Source organism: Nicotiana attenuata, chromosome 10 (assembly GCF_001879085.1).
Source record: "Nicotiana attenuata strain UT chromosome 10, NIATTr2, whole genome shotgun sequence".
In the NCBI taxonomy this organism is placed as follows: Eukaryota; Viridiplantae; Streptophyta; class Magnoliopsida; order Solanales; family Solanaceae; genus Nicotiana; species Nicotiana attenuata.
The window spans coordinates 26,915,472-26,936,628 of NC_031998.1; the positions used below are offsets into that span (position 1 = coordinate 26,915,472).

Genomic DNA, 21,157 nt, shown 5'->3' on the forward strand with positions numbered 1-21,157 from the left:
TTTAAAGCATTGGCTGGCTTGAGGCGCATCCCATCCCGCCCAGCTACACTATCATGATCATTCTCATCACGTCGCCTCTTTATCGGAGGATGCGATGCAGCATGATCGTCGATAAGGCTGGCAGGCTCGGTAGAAAGGGTCGTCGGTCCACCAGTAACCTACAGAATAATAAGATATTTTATTATATGCAACATCAACAATCTAAAGAATAATAAGAAGCATCAACAATCTCGTGTACCGGTCGATAAGAAGATCTGGTGTATCATCTGTAATGTCTGCATACATCGCCTCCAGATGCTGCCGGACGGGCATTAACTGCAAATGACTGACCCCACTCAATGCGGTCTCCTCCGCTGGCTGGAAACTGGTGAGCTGCTGCAACATCTGCAGATACCGCAATCCCGTATATTCTCTAAGAGCATGCGGGTAAGCTACAGGTAGTCCATCAACCGGCAGCCTAAAAAGAACCTCCACGTCCTGAAGCGTGATGGTAGCCTCGCTGATGAGTAAATGAAACGTGTGCGTCTCGGGACCACTCTATCATAGCAGTGATCAACCGAACTGCAACCGGCCGATCTCTATGATCCTATAGAAACCCGTATCCTGAAAGCGTCTAACTATACGGGGATGGAGTGGGTGGGCCCTAATAAACTCCCACATATCGTCTATCCGTCTAGCGCGGAATGTCTGGGACAAACACTGCCCCTCCTATATGTATGAAGACTTATGCTCTCGGCCTGTAGCAACAATAGCTCTAGCGATGCAGGTCTGGGATGCACAGGCGGAACCTCTATGACGACTACAGTAAATTGAACAATATTAATTAAAGTATTTTCTTTTTAATTGCTTACATCTTTAAATATATTGCAATCTCTTTAATATTAAAATTTATTCGATATTTTTACTATATTGTTAACTAGGTTGATACATTTTGTATATTATAATTTTATATTTTATATGTTAGTTTATAATTTTATATGTTACTTTATTATTTTATATGTTAGTTTACTATTTTATATGTTTGTTTTTTTAGAATGATTTTTTTTTGAGAATAAACTATTTTATATGTATGTTTATTATTTAATAAGTTAGTTTCTTATTTTATATGTTATTTTATTATTTTATATATTTGTTTCTTAGTTTATATGTTAGTTTATTGTTTTTTATATTTGTTTGTTACTCACCTATTTTTGATATAATAAAATTAAATAATTAATTTTCATAACTATATAATATTTAATTATTAAATATTCATATAACAATACTTAGTTTGACAAATATTGTTGTTTTCTAATGTTATTTCTTATGTTTGTTGACTAGAATTCAAGAGAGTTTGTGTTTGAACTATCAGCTTTTTTTAGATATTTTGGGTTTAACATATAATTAAATGATTAATTTTAATAACTACAAAAATACTACGTTAAATGGTACTACATTTTACTACGCTAAAAGGGCACTATATTACAAGTACGGGCACAACATTAAAATTACAGGTACAACATAACACTACAGGGAACTAAACAATATTAAACTCACATATTAATATAATATCTAAATAAGATTAATTATTCCTAAAATAATAATTTTTATATTTTACTACTCTTTTAGCACATGAATAATGTAATCTGGATAAAACCAACAAATTAATTTAATAACAAAATAATAACGAAAATACATATACCACAGTAAAAAAATAATTAATTAAATTTTTTTTATAACAACTAATAACAATTTTTCTATTTTACCAATTGTTTTACCACACTAATAATATAATCCGGATAAAAACTAATAAATTAAATAAATAGCAAAACAATCACGAAAAAACATACAACATAGTAAAAAATAACTAATAGGCATTTTTTATACATAAGTTTAACAAAAAGTAAGTCTGAATACCTCGATTTTAATTTTTTGGAAAGTTGAAGATTTGGTGATTTGGAGCCGAAACGAGCAACCCATTATAAGATAACACCTTAGATACGACGTAGAACCCAGAATCTACACTTTTTGTGGGATCGATGGGCTCCAATCGAGTTTTTTGGTTTTCGTTTTTCTAATGGGGAGGGGAACTGACTGGTTTGGTAAGGAAGGAGAAGGGCATGGTTATTTATATAGTTATAGCGCCCATATATACCACGCTACACTATAGAGCGGTATATATGGGCGTTATACCTTCCCGCCCATTTAAGTTCGGAAAAGGGTTCAAAATGCCCCTAAACTATCGGAAAAGGTTTAAAAATACCCTTCATCCACCTATTGGGCTTAAAATACCCCTCCATCCACTTTTTTGGTTCACTTATGCCCTTTGACCGTTAGGTCAATGCTAAATTAAAAATAATTATTATTCTTTTTGTTAAACTTAAAAAAAAAGTTTGCAAAATATTTTGTTTTATTAAACTAATGCACCAATAGTCCAATAATTTAGTAAAGTCTTCTTATTTTTTTTCCAGTTTTTACAAAAAATAATTCAGTTTTTAGAATAAAATTTTTTTTTTTTCATTTTTTCAGTTTTAAAGCATTTTTTTTGTAAACACTGAAAAAAAACGTTTTTAATAAAATATTTTGGTTTTTTAAAAACTGAAAAAAATATTTTCAACAAAATATTTTTATTTTTTTCAGTTTTTTTAAAGCATTTCGTTTTATTTTTCGTTTTTCAGTTTTTTTTTAAGAAAAAATATTTTCCTTTTTTTAAAAAAATTGGAAAAAATGAAAAAAAAATATTTTTCAAAAACTAAAATATTTTGTTGAAAATAATTTTTTTCAGTTTTTAAAAAACGAAAATATTTTATTAAAAATATTTTTTTTCTGTTTTTACAATTTTTTTCANATTTTTTTTTTCTGTTTTTTACAATTTTTTTCAGTTTTTACAAAAAAATGCTTTAAAAAATGAAAAAAATAATATTTTTTTGCAAAAACTGAATTATTTTTTGTAAAAACTTAATAAAGAGAAGAAGAAGACTTTACTAAATTAGTGGATTATTGGTGCATTAGTTTAAAAAAACGAAAATATTTTGTAAAATATTTTTTTCAAGTTTTACAAAAAGAATAATAATTATTTTTAATTCAGCATTGACCTAACGGTCAAAGGGCATAGGTGAACCAAAAAGATGGATGGAGGGGTATTTTTAGCCCAATAAGTGGATGAAGGATATTTTTAAACCTTTTCCAATAGTTTAGGGGCATTTTGAACCCTTTTTCGATTTAAGTTCAAATAAAGCGCGATTATTCACCGCGCTATACATTAACAGATAAACGTGCCCATCGCGCTATACATATTATGGTGCACATTCCTTTTTTTCATACATTATGATTGCTTGAGTCCAAAAGAAGGACACTTTGGTTGGGTTGCAAAATAATTGTACTCTAATCTAATTATGTACACTTACCCTAAAATAAAAAGAGTATCCTGATATTTGCGTTAAATCAAACTCACAGCTTAGTCGGAAACTTCACTATGTGAGTGGGATAGCGACAAGATGCTTGACTCGCTAACTTGACAAAAGTCAACAAATTGAGGACGAAATTTCCAGCCAATTGCGAGCTCTTGGCATAGTATCTTCTCAGCATCCCAATGCTTTAACTCTTAGGCTCACACTTACAACTTTCCTAAATTCGGCCATTTTGGGGGTGTAGCATTTAGCAATGGCCGCAACTCTGTTGGGAGGAGCTGCTCTGGGTCCAGTCTTCGACATGCTACTCAAAGCCGTTATTGATGTTGGCATAAAAATTGCCACTTTCCGTTCCAAATTCCAAAGCTTAAACAACACACTTAATGATATCAAACCAGTGTTCGATGACATCGAGAGGCTAAACAAAGCACTAGACGGCCGAGAATGCGAAATAGAAATGTTCAAGAAGCAGCTATTAGCAGGTGAAGAACTAGTCCGTAAGTGTTCCAAGACTAAATGCTACGACGCTTTGAAAAAATGGAACTACTCGAGGAAATTGACCAAGTTAGAAAATTCACTGGTTAGGTTTTGCCAAGTTCATGGTTTTATTCAGGTGTGTAGAGATAGTAAAATTATTCTTGTCAATGTGATTGAACATGGTAAGAAATTGGATCAGATTAGCTCCATGTTGAGAGACATTTCGTTGACGAATGGGACTAGTATTGGATTTACAAACTCTAATGGGTCTTCAGGGTGGATGAATGGTGGTAATAGTTTTGGTAGCACAAATGGGAATGGATTTTCAGGTTGGTCTGACGTGCCACAAGTTTCAGATTCTGTGGTTGGATTTGATTTGCCACTTCAAGAATTGAAAGTAAAGCTGCTTGAGGAGAAAGAGCAGGTGGTGGTTCTTTCTGCTCCTGCTGGCTGTGGAAAGACTACTTTGGCTGCAATGGTTTGTCAAGAGGATGATATCAAAGGTATTATAATATGTTTGATGTCAATCACTTGCCCTAAAGCTTTGATTATTAGTTTTACTTAACGACTCCAACTTGTTTGGGACTAAGAATAGCTGTTGTTGTTGTTGTTACCATTGTTAAATTAGTCCTTCGGAAGATATGTGTCATCAGTTTCAAGAATTGTAAATCTTCTTTTTACAATAATTCACTGATGTCCTTAGAAGAAACTTCTTGCATTCCTTTGTAAGTTCACTTAGCTAATTCTCCCCTAGTCCCCTTTGTATCGGAATTGTGAATTTATATGCTACCTGGATCAATTTGACAAGCAATAGTTCGTCTGTCCGTCAATGAGTTGAATTCTGACATATACATCTTATTTTTATGATTGATAGCAACCGCTTGAATATTGACACGAGCAGAATGTTATGTTTTCTTGTTAAGAGAAGGAAAAATAAGAATTTTGTTCTGGGTTTCGATTTATTGTATCTATCTGCGAAGTTGTTTTCCTCATTCTCTGGTGTCATAAAATCCTTTTGATAGTATGGAAGAAAGCTGAAAGTCCCTTGTACCTAAAGGCTATATTTTGTTTTTTATCTCCTGAAATAAAATAAAAAAAGCAGTTTCTTTTTGTTAAATACAGTTATTAGCCATACGGATTTTTCAACTTAAAGCAAGAACAGTTGACATATATAATGTTGCATCATGTTCTTATGTTATAATAAGCTTCTTGATGATCTTTGAGCATATTTAATCTAATTCTCTCTTAACAGACAAATACAGGGACATCTTTTTTGTCACTGTTTCCAAAACAGCAAACATCAAGCGCATTGTTGGGGAAATTTTTGAGATGAAAGGTTACAAGGGGCCAGACTTTGCTTCTGAATATGCTGCAATCTGCCAACTCAATAGCCTCCTAAGGAGAAGCACATCTCAACCTGTACTTCTGGTGCTGGACGATGTTTGGTCTGAATCAGATTTTGTCATCGAAAGTTTTATATTTCAGATACCTGGATTTAAGATTTTGGTCACCTCAAGATCTGTGTTCCCGAAATTTGATACATATAAATTAAATCTTTTGAGTGAGAAGGACGCGAAGGCTCTTTTCAATAGTTCAGCTTTTAAAGATAGCATCCCTAACGTTCGACTTGATCTTGTTCATACGGTAAAACATATCTATGTTTAAAAGGGTCTTTTAAAATAATTATTTGGTTATCAAAACAGGTGAAATGTATATGTAAAATGCTATTGTGCATGTGTTTGAAATATTAAAGAGTAAAAAATGCGTTTTAGGCTTTTAGCTAAATACTAGAGGTGTGATGTTCTCCAAAGGATCTGCCTAATTCATAGTAACTTATAAAGTTCTCTATTTTGTGTTGTAATATCAAAGTACTTTTACATGGTGCTAACTGGTGGTAAAAATGGCAGGTGGTGAGAAGCTGTTGTGGTTTTCCACTTGCTCTTAAAGTTGTTGGCCGATCATTGTGTGGCCAGCCTGAGTTGATATGGTTTAACAGAGTGATGTTGCAGTCTAAAAGACAAATTCTCTTTCCTACCGAGAATGATCTGCTTCGCACTCTGCGAGCTAGCATTGATGCATTGGATGAAATAGATCTATATAGCAGCGAAGCAACTACATTAAGAGACTGCTACCTGGATCTAGGATCATTTCCTGAAGACCACAGAATTCATGCTTCTGCACTTTTGGATATGTGGGTGGAACGATACAATTTAGATGAAGATGGCATGAAGGCAATGGCAATCTTCTTTCAACTCTCTTCAGAAAATCTGGTTAATCTCGCCCTTGCAAGGTATCACTTTTGTCTTGAAACTCTAATGTATTTGCTACTTTCTACGTGTAATTACTGCATGGAAGTAAGTTGCTCTGACACAGCAGTTTAGGTGCCGCACCTGTGCCGACACGACACTAATATGGATGTGGGTATGGGATCCGTACCGGATCTGGTCAAACAATTTTGGGTACTCTAACCACGACAAATGAAAAATCCGAGACGAGATACAATTTGATTCCCGAAATCAGAACCAAAACTAGGGAAGAAAATAGCATGTCTTATCTAGGAAATCAATCCTTTACTCATCTACAACTAGAGAATAAAAAAGAAATCCACACTTTACAAGCTATACGTTAGTATTCCTCAAAATTTTCTCATAATTTAGAGATATTTTTATTTTTTTGAATTATTTTTAGCCTGATCCCCACATCCGTATCCGTACTAGAATCCGTAACCCCGGATCTTAGAATTTACATCTCGAAGGATCTGACCTCTACATCTCCAAAATCTAATTGTTTAGTTCGTGCTGATTTCCAGAAAGGATGCACCAGCAGTTCTTGGATTACATAACTTGCATTACATACAGCAGCATGATCTGCTGAGAGAACTGGTTATCCACCAGTGTGATGAGAACACAGTAGAAGAGAGAAAGAGACTATATATCAACATCAAGGGGAATGACTTTCCTAAGTGGTGGTCTCAACAAAGACTTCAACCACTTCAGGCGGAAGTTTTGTCTATATTCACAGGTTTGTTATCCATCCCTTGTGCTCCTTTTTAGGGCAAGAATAGAAATGTCTTTTGCAAACTTGCTTCATCTTGCCTCAGCTAGTTAGTTACAACTTCATGAATCTGAATTGCAGATGAAGACTTTGTGTCTGACTGGTATAACGTGCAATTTCCTAAAGTTGAAGTACTTGTGTTGAACTTTGAAGCAAAGACCTACAACTTACCCCCTTTTGTAGAGCAAATGAGCCAATTGAAAACTCTGATTGTGACAAACAATTATTTCTTCCCAACCAAATTAAATAACTTTCAGTTTTGTTCTCTGCTCAATCTTAAGAGAATCAGCCTGGAACGCATCTCTGTTACGTCCATTTTTACAGCAAACTTGCAGCTGCCAAATTTGCGGAAAATCTCCTTCATCATGTGTGAAATTGGTGAGGCATTTGAAAACTATGCTGCCAATATGTCTTACATGTGGCCAAAACTCGTAGAGATGAATATCGAGTACTGCAATGATTTAGTGGAAGTACCAGCTGAAATATGTGATCTTGTTGATCTTAAAAAGCTCAGCATTTGTTATTGTCACGAATTAGTTGCCCTCCCCGAAGAGCTTGGAAAGTTGACAAATTTGGAAGTACTGAGGCTTCATTCTTGTACAAAATTATCCGAGTTGCCAAAGTCAGTAGTAAAACTTAATAGATTGGGGTTTCTGGATGTATATGATTGTGTGGAACTGGATTTCTTGCCAACAGAAATGGATCAACTCTGTTCTTTACGGACTATCTGCATGGGTAGTCGCCTGGGGTTTACTGAGCTGCCCGATTCTGTGCTAAGACTTGTGAAATTGGAAGATGTTGTATGTGATGAAGAAACAGCCTCATTGTGGGAATATTACAAGGAACATCTGAGGAATCTGAGAATCACTGTGATAAAAGAGGATATCAATTTGAATTTGCTGCATAAATCATTGTAAATCATTCTTGAAGCAACTTTGGGACTAGAACAAACTGAGCAGAACTGGTAGCTGGGGATGAAGGCAGTACTAGTTGCATCTGTTCTAATACCCAACACAAAATTTGAACTTTCTCCAACTTTATTTTCAGTGAATTTTGAAAGATACAGCTCAAGATTGATTATATTACTTCATGAGATTCATACCACTGTCAAGAATTGACATCTTATTAGGAGCTGTCATTAAAGTTAATATGCAGAAAAGCTAGTAACGCCGGAAACTAATTTGAGTTTGAACGTCGAGAAGCTCAAGATGAGTTTAGTATATTGAATTTATGGAAGGGCCATTTCTTCGTATCCTTAAATTTGGAGAGGGATTTGGACCCTGATATATTCCTATATATGCATGGAATACTACTGTCTGCAATCCATAGTAGCATAGATGTTTTGTTTTTTTATGTTAAAAAGGAAGAAAGATTTGATTAGCAAGGAACCATTTCGTTGCTGTTGACAAAGAGCCGCACGGAACAGTGGCAATTCTTGCAGATTAGGTTTTTAAATGATTCTGCCATCTATTACTCAGATGCTGAAATGTTAATACAAGTTTGACCTCAATCTTTAATAAGCAGGCTATCGTACAAAAGTTTCAACTTAACACAACAAGAGCTAGATGATATAACATGTGATTTAAGCAGTAGAGTTGCAAAAAAAGTTGAGATTAGTCGCCAGTTACTTCCCAAACATTCCCTATGAGCGCTGGCATCGATTATGACTGGAGGTTATTTGGGGGAGATTCTAACCCACTTTTTGGAGACCATGTGCCGAGGCATTGCTCTTATTCAGAATTTCCAACGCTGATTCTTAACCTCCGGCAACTATGATTTCTTGCTGTATTTGATTGCGAGGCTGTGGATTGTTTGCCAACAGAACCTGGAAATTTCTATATAATGTTGGACTGAAACAGACTTAAATAATGTAATGTAGATAATGAGGATTCATATAACTGACCCCAACTTAGCTTGGAATTGAGGCATTTTGCTTTTGCGTTCCTCAAGGATCATTGCCTTAGTAATTTCTTCAAAAATTTAGCAACACACCTCATGGTACAACCTTACCACAAACTTTGTCAGAGGTCTCTGGATGTCACTTGACCATAATAGGAAAAATGCACTATGCTATTAAGGAAAATATAACATCAACCAGAAGGGCAGTTAAACTATACAGAAAGGAAAATCTTTGCTAACAATATTGTAATACACAAGCCCTAAGACTATAAGCATCTCAAACTTACAAAAACCACAAAGACACATGGTTTGACACAAAAGCAAATAAGCAAGTACAAGAGTTACAAACGAACTTCACTGTATAACACTGTAAGAGAAGAGATTTTGAACTCAAGTATGAAAACTCCATTACTTTTTTAGCCAATTCCTCCTATGGCGATAGGAGAAATAATTCATGGGTACACTAAAAGCCCCTTTCCAGGATAAGAACTTGATTGATTACAAGCATTGTTAGTCCATGTTCTTGCTGCTGAGTATTCAATAATCTCTATGCCTTGAACACCAACAAGTCCAGAAATGTTCTCGTAAGAATGCAGTACGACTTCTTTCACAAGCATGGCAGTGAGGTGCACTCACATTGCATATATGATCTCCCCGCTGCTATCAATATCAAGATCAGGATCTGAATCCAAGTCATCCATGTCATCATCCATCATTTCCAAGTTATACAAGCCAACTGGTGGTACTGTTGCCTCTGAGATTATTTGCATGATCGTATCTATGCTCTGCATTGGCTGATCGGGCTCTTCAAACTGGTCACTTATCATCTTATCGTCCATTAAATCTGCCGGAAGATTCTTCAGAAACCATACATGATTTTTGATTTCAGGCATTGTGATCCTCTGTGCCATGTGCAACGGAAGATGGCATAAGCATAAGTGATAACTACAATCTGTATTATCTTGAAGACTACTCTGTGACACCCTTTTGGCAATATCTCAAAATGTTTGACACACTTGAAGAATTAAGAAAATTCTGGTTATTTTTCTCTTCATCCCACTTTATACATTCCTATAAGCAGTGTAGTTTTTTTTATTTGGAGAATGTATAAGTAGTGTATTTGTTTCCTACTATTACAGGTTTAACACATAAGTCAAATTATATTTATTAACTTCATGCCAGTCAATCAGGACTGTATAAGATGGGGCTAGACAACATTTTCAAAGAAGTGCCTTAACAACAATGTAGTTGGATGGTGGTCAGCAATTACTACTATAGGCAAGCTTGGATCAGATTGTAGTCAAAATTCTAATGCAATCACAACAGGGACATGCCAAAACTCTATCTACCCACGTTCGCATACTGATTACTTTTAAAACCACACTAACCTGTGCCGGATCTCCAACAAAGATCCTAGAGATTAAGTGGCGACATTCCTCAGATATCTGAATGTTATCTGGAATAGAATACTGCACACTCAGGATTCTCTGTGCAGCAAAGCCAGGGGTTAACATTTTGTAATAAGAAATCCGAAAGAAATTGGAATGAAGTCATGATAATGATTAAGATGTACGTTTATCGTCTTCCGGAAATCTTTTGGTTCATCAGGATCCTCAAAAGGGTAAGCACCCACTAACATGACATACAATGTCACCCCACACGACCACACATCTGCAACCTGAAATAATAACAATCTGTGACATTCTCTTGTTGATTGAAGTTCATGTCAAAATAACACAGTACAAAAGTAAGCCATCATGATAGAATACATAGTAAGTACTCAACACATTGAGAAGCTATAGTTAGAATGAACACCTGAGAAGCTATTCGTCCTCGTTAGAGAGAAGAATACAACAGATGTTACAAGGCCAAGGTTGAGTGAAATTTCATGGATGCTAACCGAGCTAATCTTTTACAGTGCAATAGTCACAAAACAAAATTTTGTCACTAAAATATACCTCAACTTCTGGTCTAACTTGCTTAAAGTAAAACCCCCCGGAAACCTTAAATCCAGTAATAGAAATATACTTTCCTATAGAAAACCCACCAGAAACCTACATTGGCAAGTTACAGAGAAAGTTGAGGCATATTCTAGACACAAAATTTTGTTTTTTTGACTTCTGCATAATAAAAGTATTCTTCCTTTCCACTTCTCCTTCATCAACAACCTAGCAACCCTTCACTATATAAACACACACAAGGTGTAATTCTCACGCTATATTTTTGATTAGGTTGGTTAACAATATATTAACAATTTAATATTAGAGGTTGTTCAATGGGCAGCACTAACAGAATCCAGTCCTTAAGAACTAAAGTTGAGAAACAGCAAGCTTCTATACCTGTGATACTTCATTCTAAACAAAATTTCCCAAGCTTCTATTACACCGGGTTTGTTGTTGTTGTTGTTGTTGTTACTAGCACCTCACTATTGAAGCATTCAACATAACTAGAAATAACAGGACTAGACTAGCTATTGTGTGGAGACAAAGAAGTCAAAATCCCAAAAAGGATATGAACCTAGCAGCTGGTCATACAAGATTGCTTACCCAACATATCATGGCCTCAAGCGAAATGGCCCAGAAATGCTCCTTTAATAAGTTTCACATTTCTTTATATTTCAGTCGCCCAGATATGGAGTTCTATAAGGCCTAATTTTCATAATCTACTTATTTTTTTTTTTGTGGTTGGGAAGCAATTTAAGTAATATACTGAATCCACTTATGCCTCTGCTCATCAAGAACACCATCTGCTCTCTTTCCCCACTTATGGGGAGTGGGGATAAGAAGGATGCTCAGCTGGACATTCCAGATGACAATAAGTAAATGTCGGTCAAAGTAAAGCTCACTTCGGATGTGCAGGAAGCATTCACATGCATCACAAAAGGAACTTCGAAAACAAAAATTATTGGTACTTGCTGTTATTACTTTTTTACATAAAAGTATCAGTGCTGCTATTACATAGCACATTAAACCAATTTACCTTGCCATCATATTCTTGCCTCAACAAAACTTCTGGAGCAATATAAGCAGGAGTTCCCACTGTTGATTTTGGTTGCGAATGCAGCAGAGAAGACTGCAAAAAGTGCAACTCAAGATTAAGAAAGCAGGGAGCAGATATGCATACAAGCTGTATATGTATCTTGTATGAAATTAAGAAGACCTAGACAGCTCTGTGAGTGGCTAATGATGGGGAGCCCTAGTACCTTGGAATACCCAAAATCACAAATTTTTAGCCGAGGAGCAGGGCTTCCATCAAGCAATGTATTTTCCAGCTTCAAGTCCCGATGACATACTTGCTTCAATAAGAAGTACAACAGAAACAGGCTGAATAAAGTTCCAATATGATCTCCGTATTATATAAACTAAAAGAAATTGAGTAAATATTCAGGGCAAGTCATTACCATGGAGTGACAGTAGCTGACGCCAGATATAAGCTGCTGGAAAAAGAAGCGAGCCTGTGCAAGAAGAGATTATGTTAACCCTACAAATCTCGCACTACCATAAGCAAAATGTTCTACAATTAACAGGTTAAATACCTCATCCTCATTGAAACGCCCTGCATTAGAAATTCTCTCAAAAAGCTCCCCACCCGATGCATATTCCATCACAATAGCGAGATGAGTTGGCGTCAAAATCACCTAGAGTAAAATTTTAAGCAGACCAGTCATAAATATATAACATCCTATCTAGGATCTATAGGGGCAGTCAGTGGCAAACCTCTCTGAATCTAATTATGTTAGGATGCCTCAGGGACCTGTGATTGATTATCTCCCGCTGAACATTTTCATCTATCTGCAAGGCCAGAAGATGGGAGAAGAAATGAGCAGTGTCATATGCAGCCCATATAATTCACACTACAAACTTTTCATCATAATATTGAATTGGTCCTTTCATCTAATGTGTGGAAGAGAGGGACTAGGGTGGCTCAGTTAAAAGGTCTATAATTACAAGCGCTAGAGCTTAGACTAGGTCATATTAGGCATTGGAGTACAATCCAATACAAAGCTTCATCAAGATTGACCACAGCTTATGATTTTATTTATTTATTTCATTACTGTTATTATTAGTACTATTATTTTGGATAAAGAGCACAGCTTATGATCAGAAATATCAGATAGATCTTTTAGATCTAGTGAAACACATATTATTAGCAAACTGCAGGTCAAGGAAAGTATAACATGTTAAAGCACAAATAACTTACTGCACAACATAGCTGTAAAGCACATGATAAAGTCTGCAGCGAGTGTTTTAAAAAGATGAACTAGTAATACCTAAATACACACATGCTTGCATACAGCCTGAAAACCCATAGCCAGGAATACAGTTAATGCATTTTGCAACTAAAAATCCACTGAATAACTTATTTTACTCTAATACTCTCCGTTGCTCAGCCTGCTAAAAAGAAAATACTCTCAATTCCTAATTTTATTATATATGGGAACGTCTGATATGGTCACAGAAATGAGTATGAGGGTTTCATACCCACTTATTGTCTAAATATGCTCAAACCATTGAGGGTAAGGGCTGTAGTCTCTTTATATGGTTTTGTTCTATCCGATCTCTTAAACTAACTTTTTGAGGTTAAGTACATATTTTTATCAGGGTACTAGAGCCAGACTCATCCATGAAGTTGGATTATTCAATGTTGGACTGACGTTTTACTATCTGCACTACAAATATCTAGTCCTAAATGTGACAATGTGTTCATTTTTCTTGAGAAACCAGCCAGAAGATCACTCAAAACAGAACCTTTCCCAGCCAGTTTGAGCAGCAAAATTGACTAGTACCTAGTGTAAATATTACCAAGTGGTGCATGTTACTCAACCTACCAGAAAACAAAGTTGAAGCAAAATCAGCCCCTTCTAGATAACCACTTTGATAGTTTCCCAAAAAAGTAATAAATAATATTATTGCATTTAACCTGTTAAAGAATTCAAAGAACTTATCACAATTATCCTGCTATAAATAAATCTGCTAAAAAAGTAGTTCACGGAACTCACACCAATGAAAATGACCTCATTTAACACCCGCAATTTAACAAAGGCAGATCTAAGAGTATAAACAGGTGCAGAGTACCTTAGCAGAAATAATATATTTGAAAAAAATAAACTCTTATAGATTAAGCCGAAATCAGTGGGTATAAACGAACCAGAAAAACTGGCATTCAGCTGAGTATTCAGGCAATGGTAGCGAAGAAAGAAATAACGGAAATTTAAAGCAGGTAAAAATGAGCAGAATTAGTAATTCCATGAATCCAAATTTACATGAGGAACTAACCTTATCGCCTCTTTCGATATACTTGACAGCAACTAGCTCTTTAGTCTGCTTATCTCTCATCAACCTCGCAACCCCAAAATTACCCGACCCGATATCTTTAACAAGATCGTACCGGTCACTGTCGTGCATGATCGGCATATCCATACCCGGACCCGGAATCAGACCTCGATCCATTTCGTTTGTTAACTCAGATTCAGCTGCACTCTTAAAGAAAGCCGAAGCTCCGATTTACATCCCAGAGCTGCCTTTCCAATGGCTCAAGTTACCGGAGCAGGTGATCGAAGTGGTAAGTCGCTTTTACCCTCAGATAAGGAGCTGTCTGTGAAGAAACGGAGAAAAATAGAGGAGAAAGGCGGTGGCTTTTTCGTACTTTTGACCTTTTTCCGGTCATGAAGTTATTGGAGTAGATATTTTTATGTATGGTCGGCAAGGTAATGAAAATATCTTTATTTTTTTTTATTAAAAGTCTCTTTCTTATCTTTCTCTCTCTGCAACAGTTGAAATGGATTGAGGAAGAAGGAAGCGACGATAAGTTGGTAAGAGAAGATATAAACGGCACCGTTTTGATAAGCTGGACGTTAAAAACGACTGCGTCTTTTGCAAGTTGCGACAGCAACTGATTAGATGTTCCTTGTATTTATCCACCTTTGTCTTTATTTTTGTCATTTTCTTTGCTTTTTCTTTTTTAGTTTTTTTTTTTTTTTGTTGGTCAATTTTGTGATGGGACTATGCTTTGTGTTTTTATGTAACAGAATTATCCACCAAATGGATATGGTGCATTTTGGCGTGACCCACGTTTTGAGGTAAGGCATATATGACACTGGTCGGTCCAATTGAAAGTGTTCATATTTGGCTGATGTTTGTTTCCCAGTTTCTTTCTTTGGAAATAAAAAAGATGAGATTCCTAATAAATTACATTTCTTTTCCCAAAATCCTCTGTTACTACTGAAATTATATTATAAGATGAAATTATATCCGACTGTGTCAAGGTTAAATTACTTAATTATCTAAACTCTGTTATTAATTTATACAATCATAATAGCTTAATAGAGAGGAGTTTTTTTTTTTAAATCTTCGCCACTTGGTGGTTATAAAGTGCGAATAAGAAGCATTATAAACGTAACACTCTTAGCTTATATACTAGTAGTAGGAAAGAAAAAAAATGGAAAGTTGTACTTTAATATTATGTTGGTAGACAACATCACTTCCTTAATAAATTAGTTTCTGAACATGTGCGTTGCACGTGTATCTCTTCTTAAAGTATAAAGCTCAAAATAAATGTTGTCATACACAAAAAATAAAATAAAAAGAGAAACATGTAATTTTGCGGACCACTAAATCGGCCTTATTAAAATTGAAGCAATCCTTGTTTTCTTGTTATGGATAATTTTGTTTCATAAAGAGGACATAAATATTACCAATCGTGTTTGGTTGCCATTTTGAGTTCCATATAAATAAGAATCACACAACTTATGCAGCACATTTGTATTGTTTATAGTAGCAATATTTGGATTATTCACCTTCATAAAAATACGCAATTAATATGAATAAATATCCTTAAAGTATGTTATGTATTTTATCCAAACTGAAATTATATGGGTCAGTATCCTACCCCACGATAACTAACGAACTAATCCCGTCATATGCTAATTCATGATTAATAAGTGGTACGACCACTTAGAATTAACGGTTTTTAACCCTTGCCTGATTTGATCAATAAGGCCACGGTCCATCCGCCATCATGAAGGCGAAACCCCAACGTGGTCACGGCCACTAATTGCCAGCTTACGAAGCTCATAGCTATAAATACCAAGAGAGAAAATCCTAGAAAAGGGGGCTCCTTCTTGGTCACTATCCAGGAAAAAGAGAAAAAACACAATGATACCCATATTATGAGAGAGTAAAACACCATTGTAAGGCCCTAAACCNACCGGCGTCTCACCTGCGAAACAGTTGCAACGACCCATGAACGCTGAGAGGATGTTCCGTGCGCCTTCAGAATGATGGACGTCGCCAAACACGTATCCAGCGTACCCCTACTCCCTTCGGCTGCACAACATATGACCCGTCCACTATGGTCGACGGTTATGCTCCCAAACAAACGTAAGGATCGGAGCGCAACAAAGCTCGACCTCACTCGAATTAAGTTAACGGGTCAGGTGCCTTCGCCAAGGGGGAAAGTTCGACCTTGACCGAACGACGACTTGACAACATAATAACAAAACACTCACACTCTACAAGGCTAAGGGCCATCGCCAAAGAGAATTCGGCCTCGACCGAAACGACAGCCGACCTCCCTATCCGAGTTTCTCAAACTACAGTCGATGAAATCCGCTCATCGAGCTCGGTCAAGGCACGATCTCAATAAGCGGAGGGACTAACTGTATGGGTCAGAATCCGACCCCACGATAACTAACGAAGTTAATCCCGTCTTAAGCTAATTCATGATTAATAAGTGGTACGACCACTTAGAATTAACGGTTTTTAACCCTTGCCTGATTTGATCAATAAGGCCACGGCCCATCCGCCATCATGAAGGCGAAACCCCAACGTGGTCACGGTCACTAATTGCCAGCTCACGAAGCTCATAGCTATAAATACCAAGAGAGAAAATCCTAGAAAAGGGGGCTCCTTCTTGGTCACTATCCAGGAAAAAGAGAAAAAACACAATGATACCCATATTATGAGAGAGTAGAACACCATTGTAAGGCCCTGAACCTCTTCATGGAGAGGCAGGCCAAATCAACATTATCAATAAAGGATTTTAATGTTTCTCCTCCTAACTCTGAGTACTTATTTTCGTTTCCTTCATTTGGTCCAATGGATTATTACGTTTTGCTATGATTTTCCCGTAATTTAATTATGTTGTTTTATACTCATAAGGTATGTGATAACTTTTGAGCAAACAGAAATACTATTGTTTCTTCAAATTTTTTACTTCTCCGGAGTAGGGGTAAGGTCTGTGTACACATAGCCCTCCTTAGACCACTTATGAGATTTTACTGGGATGTTGTTGTTGTTGTTGTTATTGTTTTGTTTATGTAAGATGAACTGTTCGGAAGGTTTGATTTCAAATACAGCTAAATATTTGAATGACTAACTATTAAAGTAAAATGATCATAATTATAAGCTAAAAGGGTAGATGAAAATGTACCCCCGAAAAATTGTGTTGCAGTGACTATAGTGTATAGGATACTTGTCAAATGTTTCTTATCGAAGGGTGATCATATAAGAGTAAATGTGTAATGAACAATACAAAAGAACCCAACACTGACAAATACTCAATCCTCAACACTCCTCCCCGACCCTATCTCATCCAGTTTCTTGCATTTTTTTAGTTCTTTTTACTCATACTAGAATAATACTACAGTTTTGAAGGATCAAAGAAAATGTTTGAGAGTTCTTGACATTTATTCTAATTAGCAAATATAATATACATACAAACTGTACCTGATTTTCTCCGTTAACAAATTTTATCCTTGCGCCGATATAATTTTAACTTTTTAAGCAATCATGCCAGAATCTAAAGTACTTATAACTTTTTACCCCCGAACATGACTGATTTGTTTCATCTTTTCTTGATAAAAACAAATGTTCTTGCATCAAGATATATAGTGGCTTGGGCAAATTAAAACTGAAACGAAAAGATAATCCTAGTAGTATATGAATGGACAATTTCTAATTTGCATTTAATAAATGCATTGGTCTTGTATTGAATTAGTCGAATGAATTTAGGCACTACCAATAACACCTACAATAACTATAGGTAGATGGAACAATTTTTTCAGAATACATTCACCTGTTTTAATCTAAAAGTAATTATTAATGAAGGATTTTTTTTATTCAAGGACAAAAGGGTCAACTAACTTTTGAGGGATATTTTAGTAATTCAATTTTTAACTTTGGGCTTCACACTTATAATATAGTACTAGTTTCTCGGCACGTGCGTTGCACGTGTATGTCGAGTCATATAGTATACAAATTTGTATTGGTCAAATAGCTATGCGTGAAAAAATATAGTACAGGTTATATATGTGACTGGTTAATTGTGGATTGTCATATGGTGACTTGTTTGTCGAAAATCAAGATGATTGGTTATTGTATAAACCTACAAAGATGAATAATCAAAGTTTAATTAGATACATGTGATTGGTTTTCTTATTTTGATTCTTATTTTGACTCTTATGAGTTACAACCATACAATAAAACACATCTCACCTAATACTTCCTTACATACGTCATTCCTAGTATATGTTCTTTTTATGCACATAGAATAATAATTATTAATGTTCATACCCCGATTGCCTTTTGTTTAATCGAGCAATATATTGCTTCAAATAAACTATTAAAATCAATAGTTGATATCCAAATATATGAAAATTATGAATCGTCTTACTAAACAGATATAATAACATAGAATTGTTTTATTATACTTATAGTGTGGATTACGTTGATATCTTTTTTGAAAGAATTATAATCTTTATATGAAAATATTAATGGATAAATTGCGAAAATCAATAGAGAGTAAAAGCATTAGAAGAATTATGAATCAAAATGATGAAAGCAAGAGTACAAGTTAAATTTTGAGTGCTATGGCAACTTAAATTATTTTTATACGAAAAGAAAAAATATACTAAAATTGATAATTAGATTGACACACCAACAATAATTTTTTTGACATACAATTTCAAAAGTCAAAAATTTTCGTAGTTTACTTCATCCACTAATCTTTTTCGCTTTTAATATTTTATTAGTCATTGAACATTGATCTTTATTGTTGTTTTGTCCTTTTCCTTTGTATCATTGCAAATTTATCTTCTTCGTTAAATGTGGTTGCATTAACATCTTCAAGTATATGTATCACTATAGTCTTTTCTTTTGGTTTTTTTTCTGGGGGTCTAATATGTGATGTATAACGTGCTCATACTTATTCATTAGGATGTTCTCCCTTCAAAAGCTCCTAATAGAAAAGGGCTAAAAAAATGAAGTAATTTCGTATATAAACGTATGGGTTCCTGGATTTAGATTGAAATTACATCCCCTACGTTGATAAGAAAATTGAATTTAATCTTTACTCAACACTAATTTGTGACAGTACTTAGATTCTTCCTCTACAACATTAATATACAATTCATATGTTAGAAGTCAATTCACACTTTTGAGTAGGGGTATACAAACCGAACCGAAAAACCGCACCAAACCGAAAAGTCAAACCAAACCGATTAAAAAACCCGACTCGGTTTGGTTTGATTTGGTTTGGTATGATTTGGTTTGGTATTGAATAAAAAAACCCGAACCAACCCGACATATAAATATATAATTTTTATATATATTATTTAAGATTTTATATAAAATTTTCTTTAAAAAATATCTAGAAATATTTGGGATTCTCTTGCGGGATATAAATTTTAATAGAATATGAAGTGCTCAATATTTATTGACCTTAAATAATGGGTTGTATGATCAGTTTCTTATCAAGTGTTACTAAAATACGTCTATCTCTTTGTTCTTACATATTCATATCATATGAATTCTTATATTTTTATCGAATGTGAAGTGGTTATTAATATTTAGGTATCATATTGGTTTTTATGTTTAATTACTAAATTCGGATAACCTGAAAGTGTATATCAACGAAAAATTATTGTCAGACAACTAAAAAAATAATTATTAGTATGTGTTAACTAATGGAATTCTCGCATAAGAATATTTTAATTGATAATATGTTTGTCAACTTTTTATATTTTTACTAAATAGATGTATACATATCAAATATTTAATAAAGTAAGATTGAAATAATATGTAAGTAACAAAAAAATCGAAAACCCGAAAAATCCAACAAAACCGAACCAATCCAAACCGATATAGTTGGTTTGGTTTGGTTTCGATAAAAATCGAACCAACCCGGTCCATGTACCTACTTTTGAGATAGTTCTCCTCTAGCTTGTTTGGCTTCATAATGTTAAACATCCTACCTAGTTTATGATATTACGCTTATCTCTTTTATTTTAAAATTTTGGGTAACAATTTTTTCATCTTATTTATTTTAAATTTTAAAAATTTATGATTTGACACATTGGTCCTTTTAAATATTTTCTATTTAATTAATTTACAGATATCTTATATAAAAATTGGTCATAGATATGATTTTTCTGGCCATGCATGGTTTAAGTTTTATCTCTATCGCCGTTGTCTTCACCATTGTGGCTTTTATGTTTTCACCATTCTAATCTAGTAAATATTTTGCAGCATTAAAATATATTAAATGTCTTCGTTATTCTCCATATCAGAAACTTCAAGCCCAAAGCAATATCTAAAATATTGTTGATAATTAAACAATTTAATAGCTCTTTCTTTCATGAAGTAGAAAAAATAATTAAAATGCATCTCACCTTCAAAATTTTCTATGTTATAATTCACACCTAGAAAATCTCATTGCCTCGCGTCACTGTTGCCTCGGCATAATATGGTAGACATTCATGAAAATCTCTTTGTCCCTTTTAGAATATTATTTTAATGTCTCTGCAGTGATTTGCTTCTTTCAACAATGAAGCCATCTTAAGTTTGTGTACATGTCAATATAAATATCATAGTCAAGTCTTCAACTCGAAAGGAGAAATGTTCCTTGAACAATATGTGAGTCGCCATCAAAAGCATTTCATTTGCTGTCTTTTCTTATTAGTAGAAATAGTAACCTTGGACAAGAAGAAAATTATCCAAACGTTGGTTTAAAGTTTGGCCTTAATTTGAAGCGTCACTTTGTCAAAAACTGGTGGAAACATGTGGGTTATACCAATTATAAACTAAAGGACACCATTTAATTAATTTCAAGTGAAAAATTAAATTAATTATTTAGAAGGGTAATTTAGTAGCTTCCCATTTTTAATATAGTATAGATATAGATGATGATATGATGATGATCACTAGTAATATTTTCTTCTTAGACGGATAACTTTGCAAAACTAGCCACTATCATGCATTATTTGTTGTATCTTCTTCTTTTTACTCACCCACCCTCCCCTATGAATTGAAGTGTTGTAACCACGCAACATCCAATCTCTT

At 34.6% G+C, this 21,157-nt stretch overlaps 2 protein-coding genes across 2 annotated transcripts; one reads left to right on the forward strand and one right to left on the reverse strand.

Annotated features, from left to right (window-relative positions):
• LOC109233194 (probable disease resistance protein At5g66900) lies at positions 3,486 to 8,440 on the forward strand. Its single transcript, XM_019398978.1, has 5 exons — positions 3,486 to 4,369; positions 5,119 to 5,510; positions 5,774 to 6,156; positions 6,676 to 6,887; positions 7,002 to 8,440. The coding sequence occupies exons 1-5, from the start codon at positions 3,643 to 3,645 to the stop codon at positions 7,835 to 7,837; spliced, it is 2,550 nt and encodes an 849-aa protein (XP_019254523.1). The 5' UTR covers positions 3,486 to 3,642; the 3' UTR covers positions 7,838 to 8,440.
• LOC109233195 (serine/threonine-protein kinase SRK2I-like) lies at positions 9,000 to 14,484 on the reverse strand. Its single transcript, XM_019398979.1, has 9 exons — positions 14,096 to 14,484; positions 12,536 to 12,610; positions 12,355 to 12,456; positions 12,220 to 12,273; positions 12,022 to 12,114; positions 11,799 to 11,891; positions 10,393 to 10,497; positions 10,208 to 10,306; positions 9,000 to 9,721 (listed from the first exon to the last, which is right to left on the reverse strand). Exons 1-9 carry the CDS (start codon positions 14,267 to 14,269, stop codon positions 9,452 to 9,454), a joined length of 1,065 nt encoding a protein of 354 aa, XP_019254524.1. The 5' UTR covers positions 14,270 to 14,484; the 3' UTR covers positions 9,000 to 9,451.

What these genes read in the sequence shown, in the direction of transcription:
- LOC109233194 (XM_019398978.1), top strand. Translation starts at nt 3,643, where the DNA reads ATGGCCGCAACTCTGTTGGGAGGAGCTGCTCTGGGTCCAGTCTTCGAC. An exon ending in GTTAATCTCGCCCTTGCAAG is followed by an intron (nt 6,157 to 6,675) that starts GTATCACTTTTG and finishes GCTGATTTCCAG; the next exon opens with AAAGGATGCACCAGCAGTTC. An exon ending in AGTTTTGTCTATATTCACAG is followed by an intron (nt 6,888 to 7,001) that starts GTTTGTTATCCA and finishes TCTGAATTGCAG; the next exon opens with ATGAAGACTTTGTGTCTGAC.
- LOC109233195 (XM_019398979.1), bottom strand. Translation starts at nt 14,269, where the DNA reads ATGGATCGAGGTCTGATTCCGGGTCCGGGTATGGATATGCCGATCATG. An exon ending in TCAGCTACTGTCACTCCATG is followed by an intron (nt 12,115 to 12,219) that starts GTAATGACTTGC and finishes TTCTTATTGAAG; the next exon opens with CAAGTATGTCATCGGGACTT. An exon ending in GTGATTTTGGGTATTCCAAG is followed by an intron (nt 11,892 to 12,021) that starts GTACTAGGGCTC and finishes CACTTTTTGCAG; the next exon opens with TCTTCTCTGCTGCATTCGCA.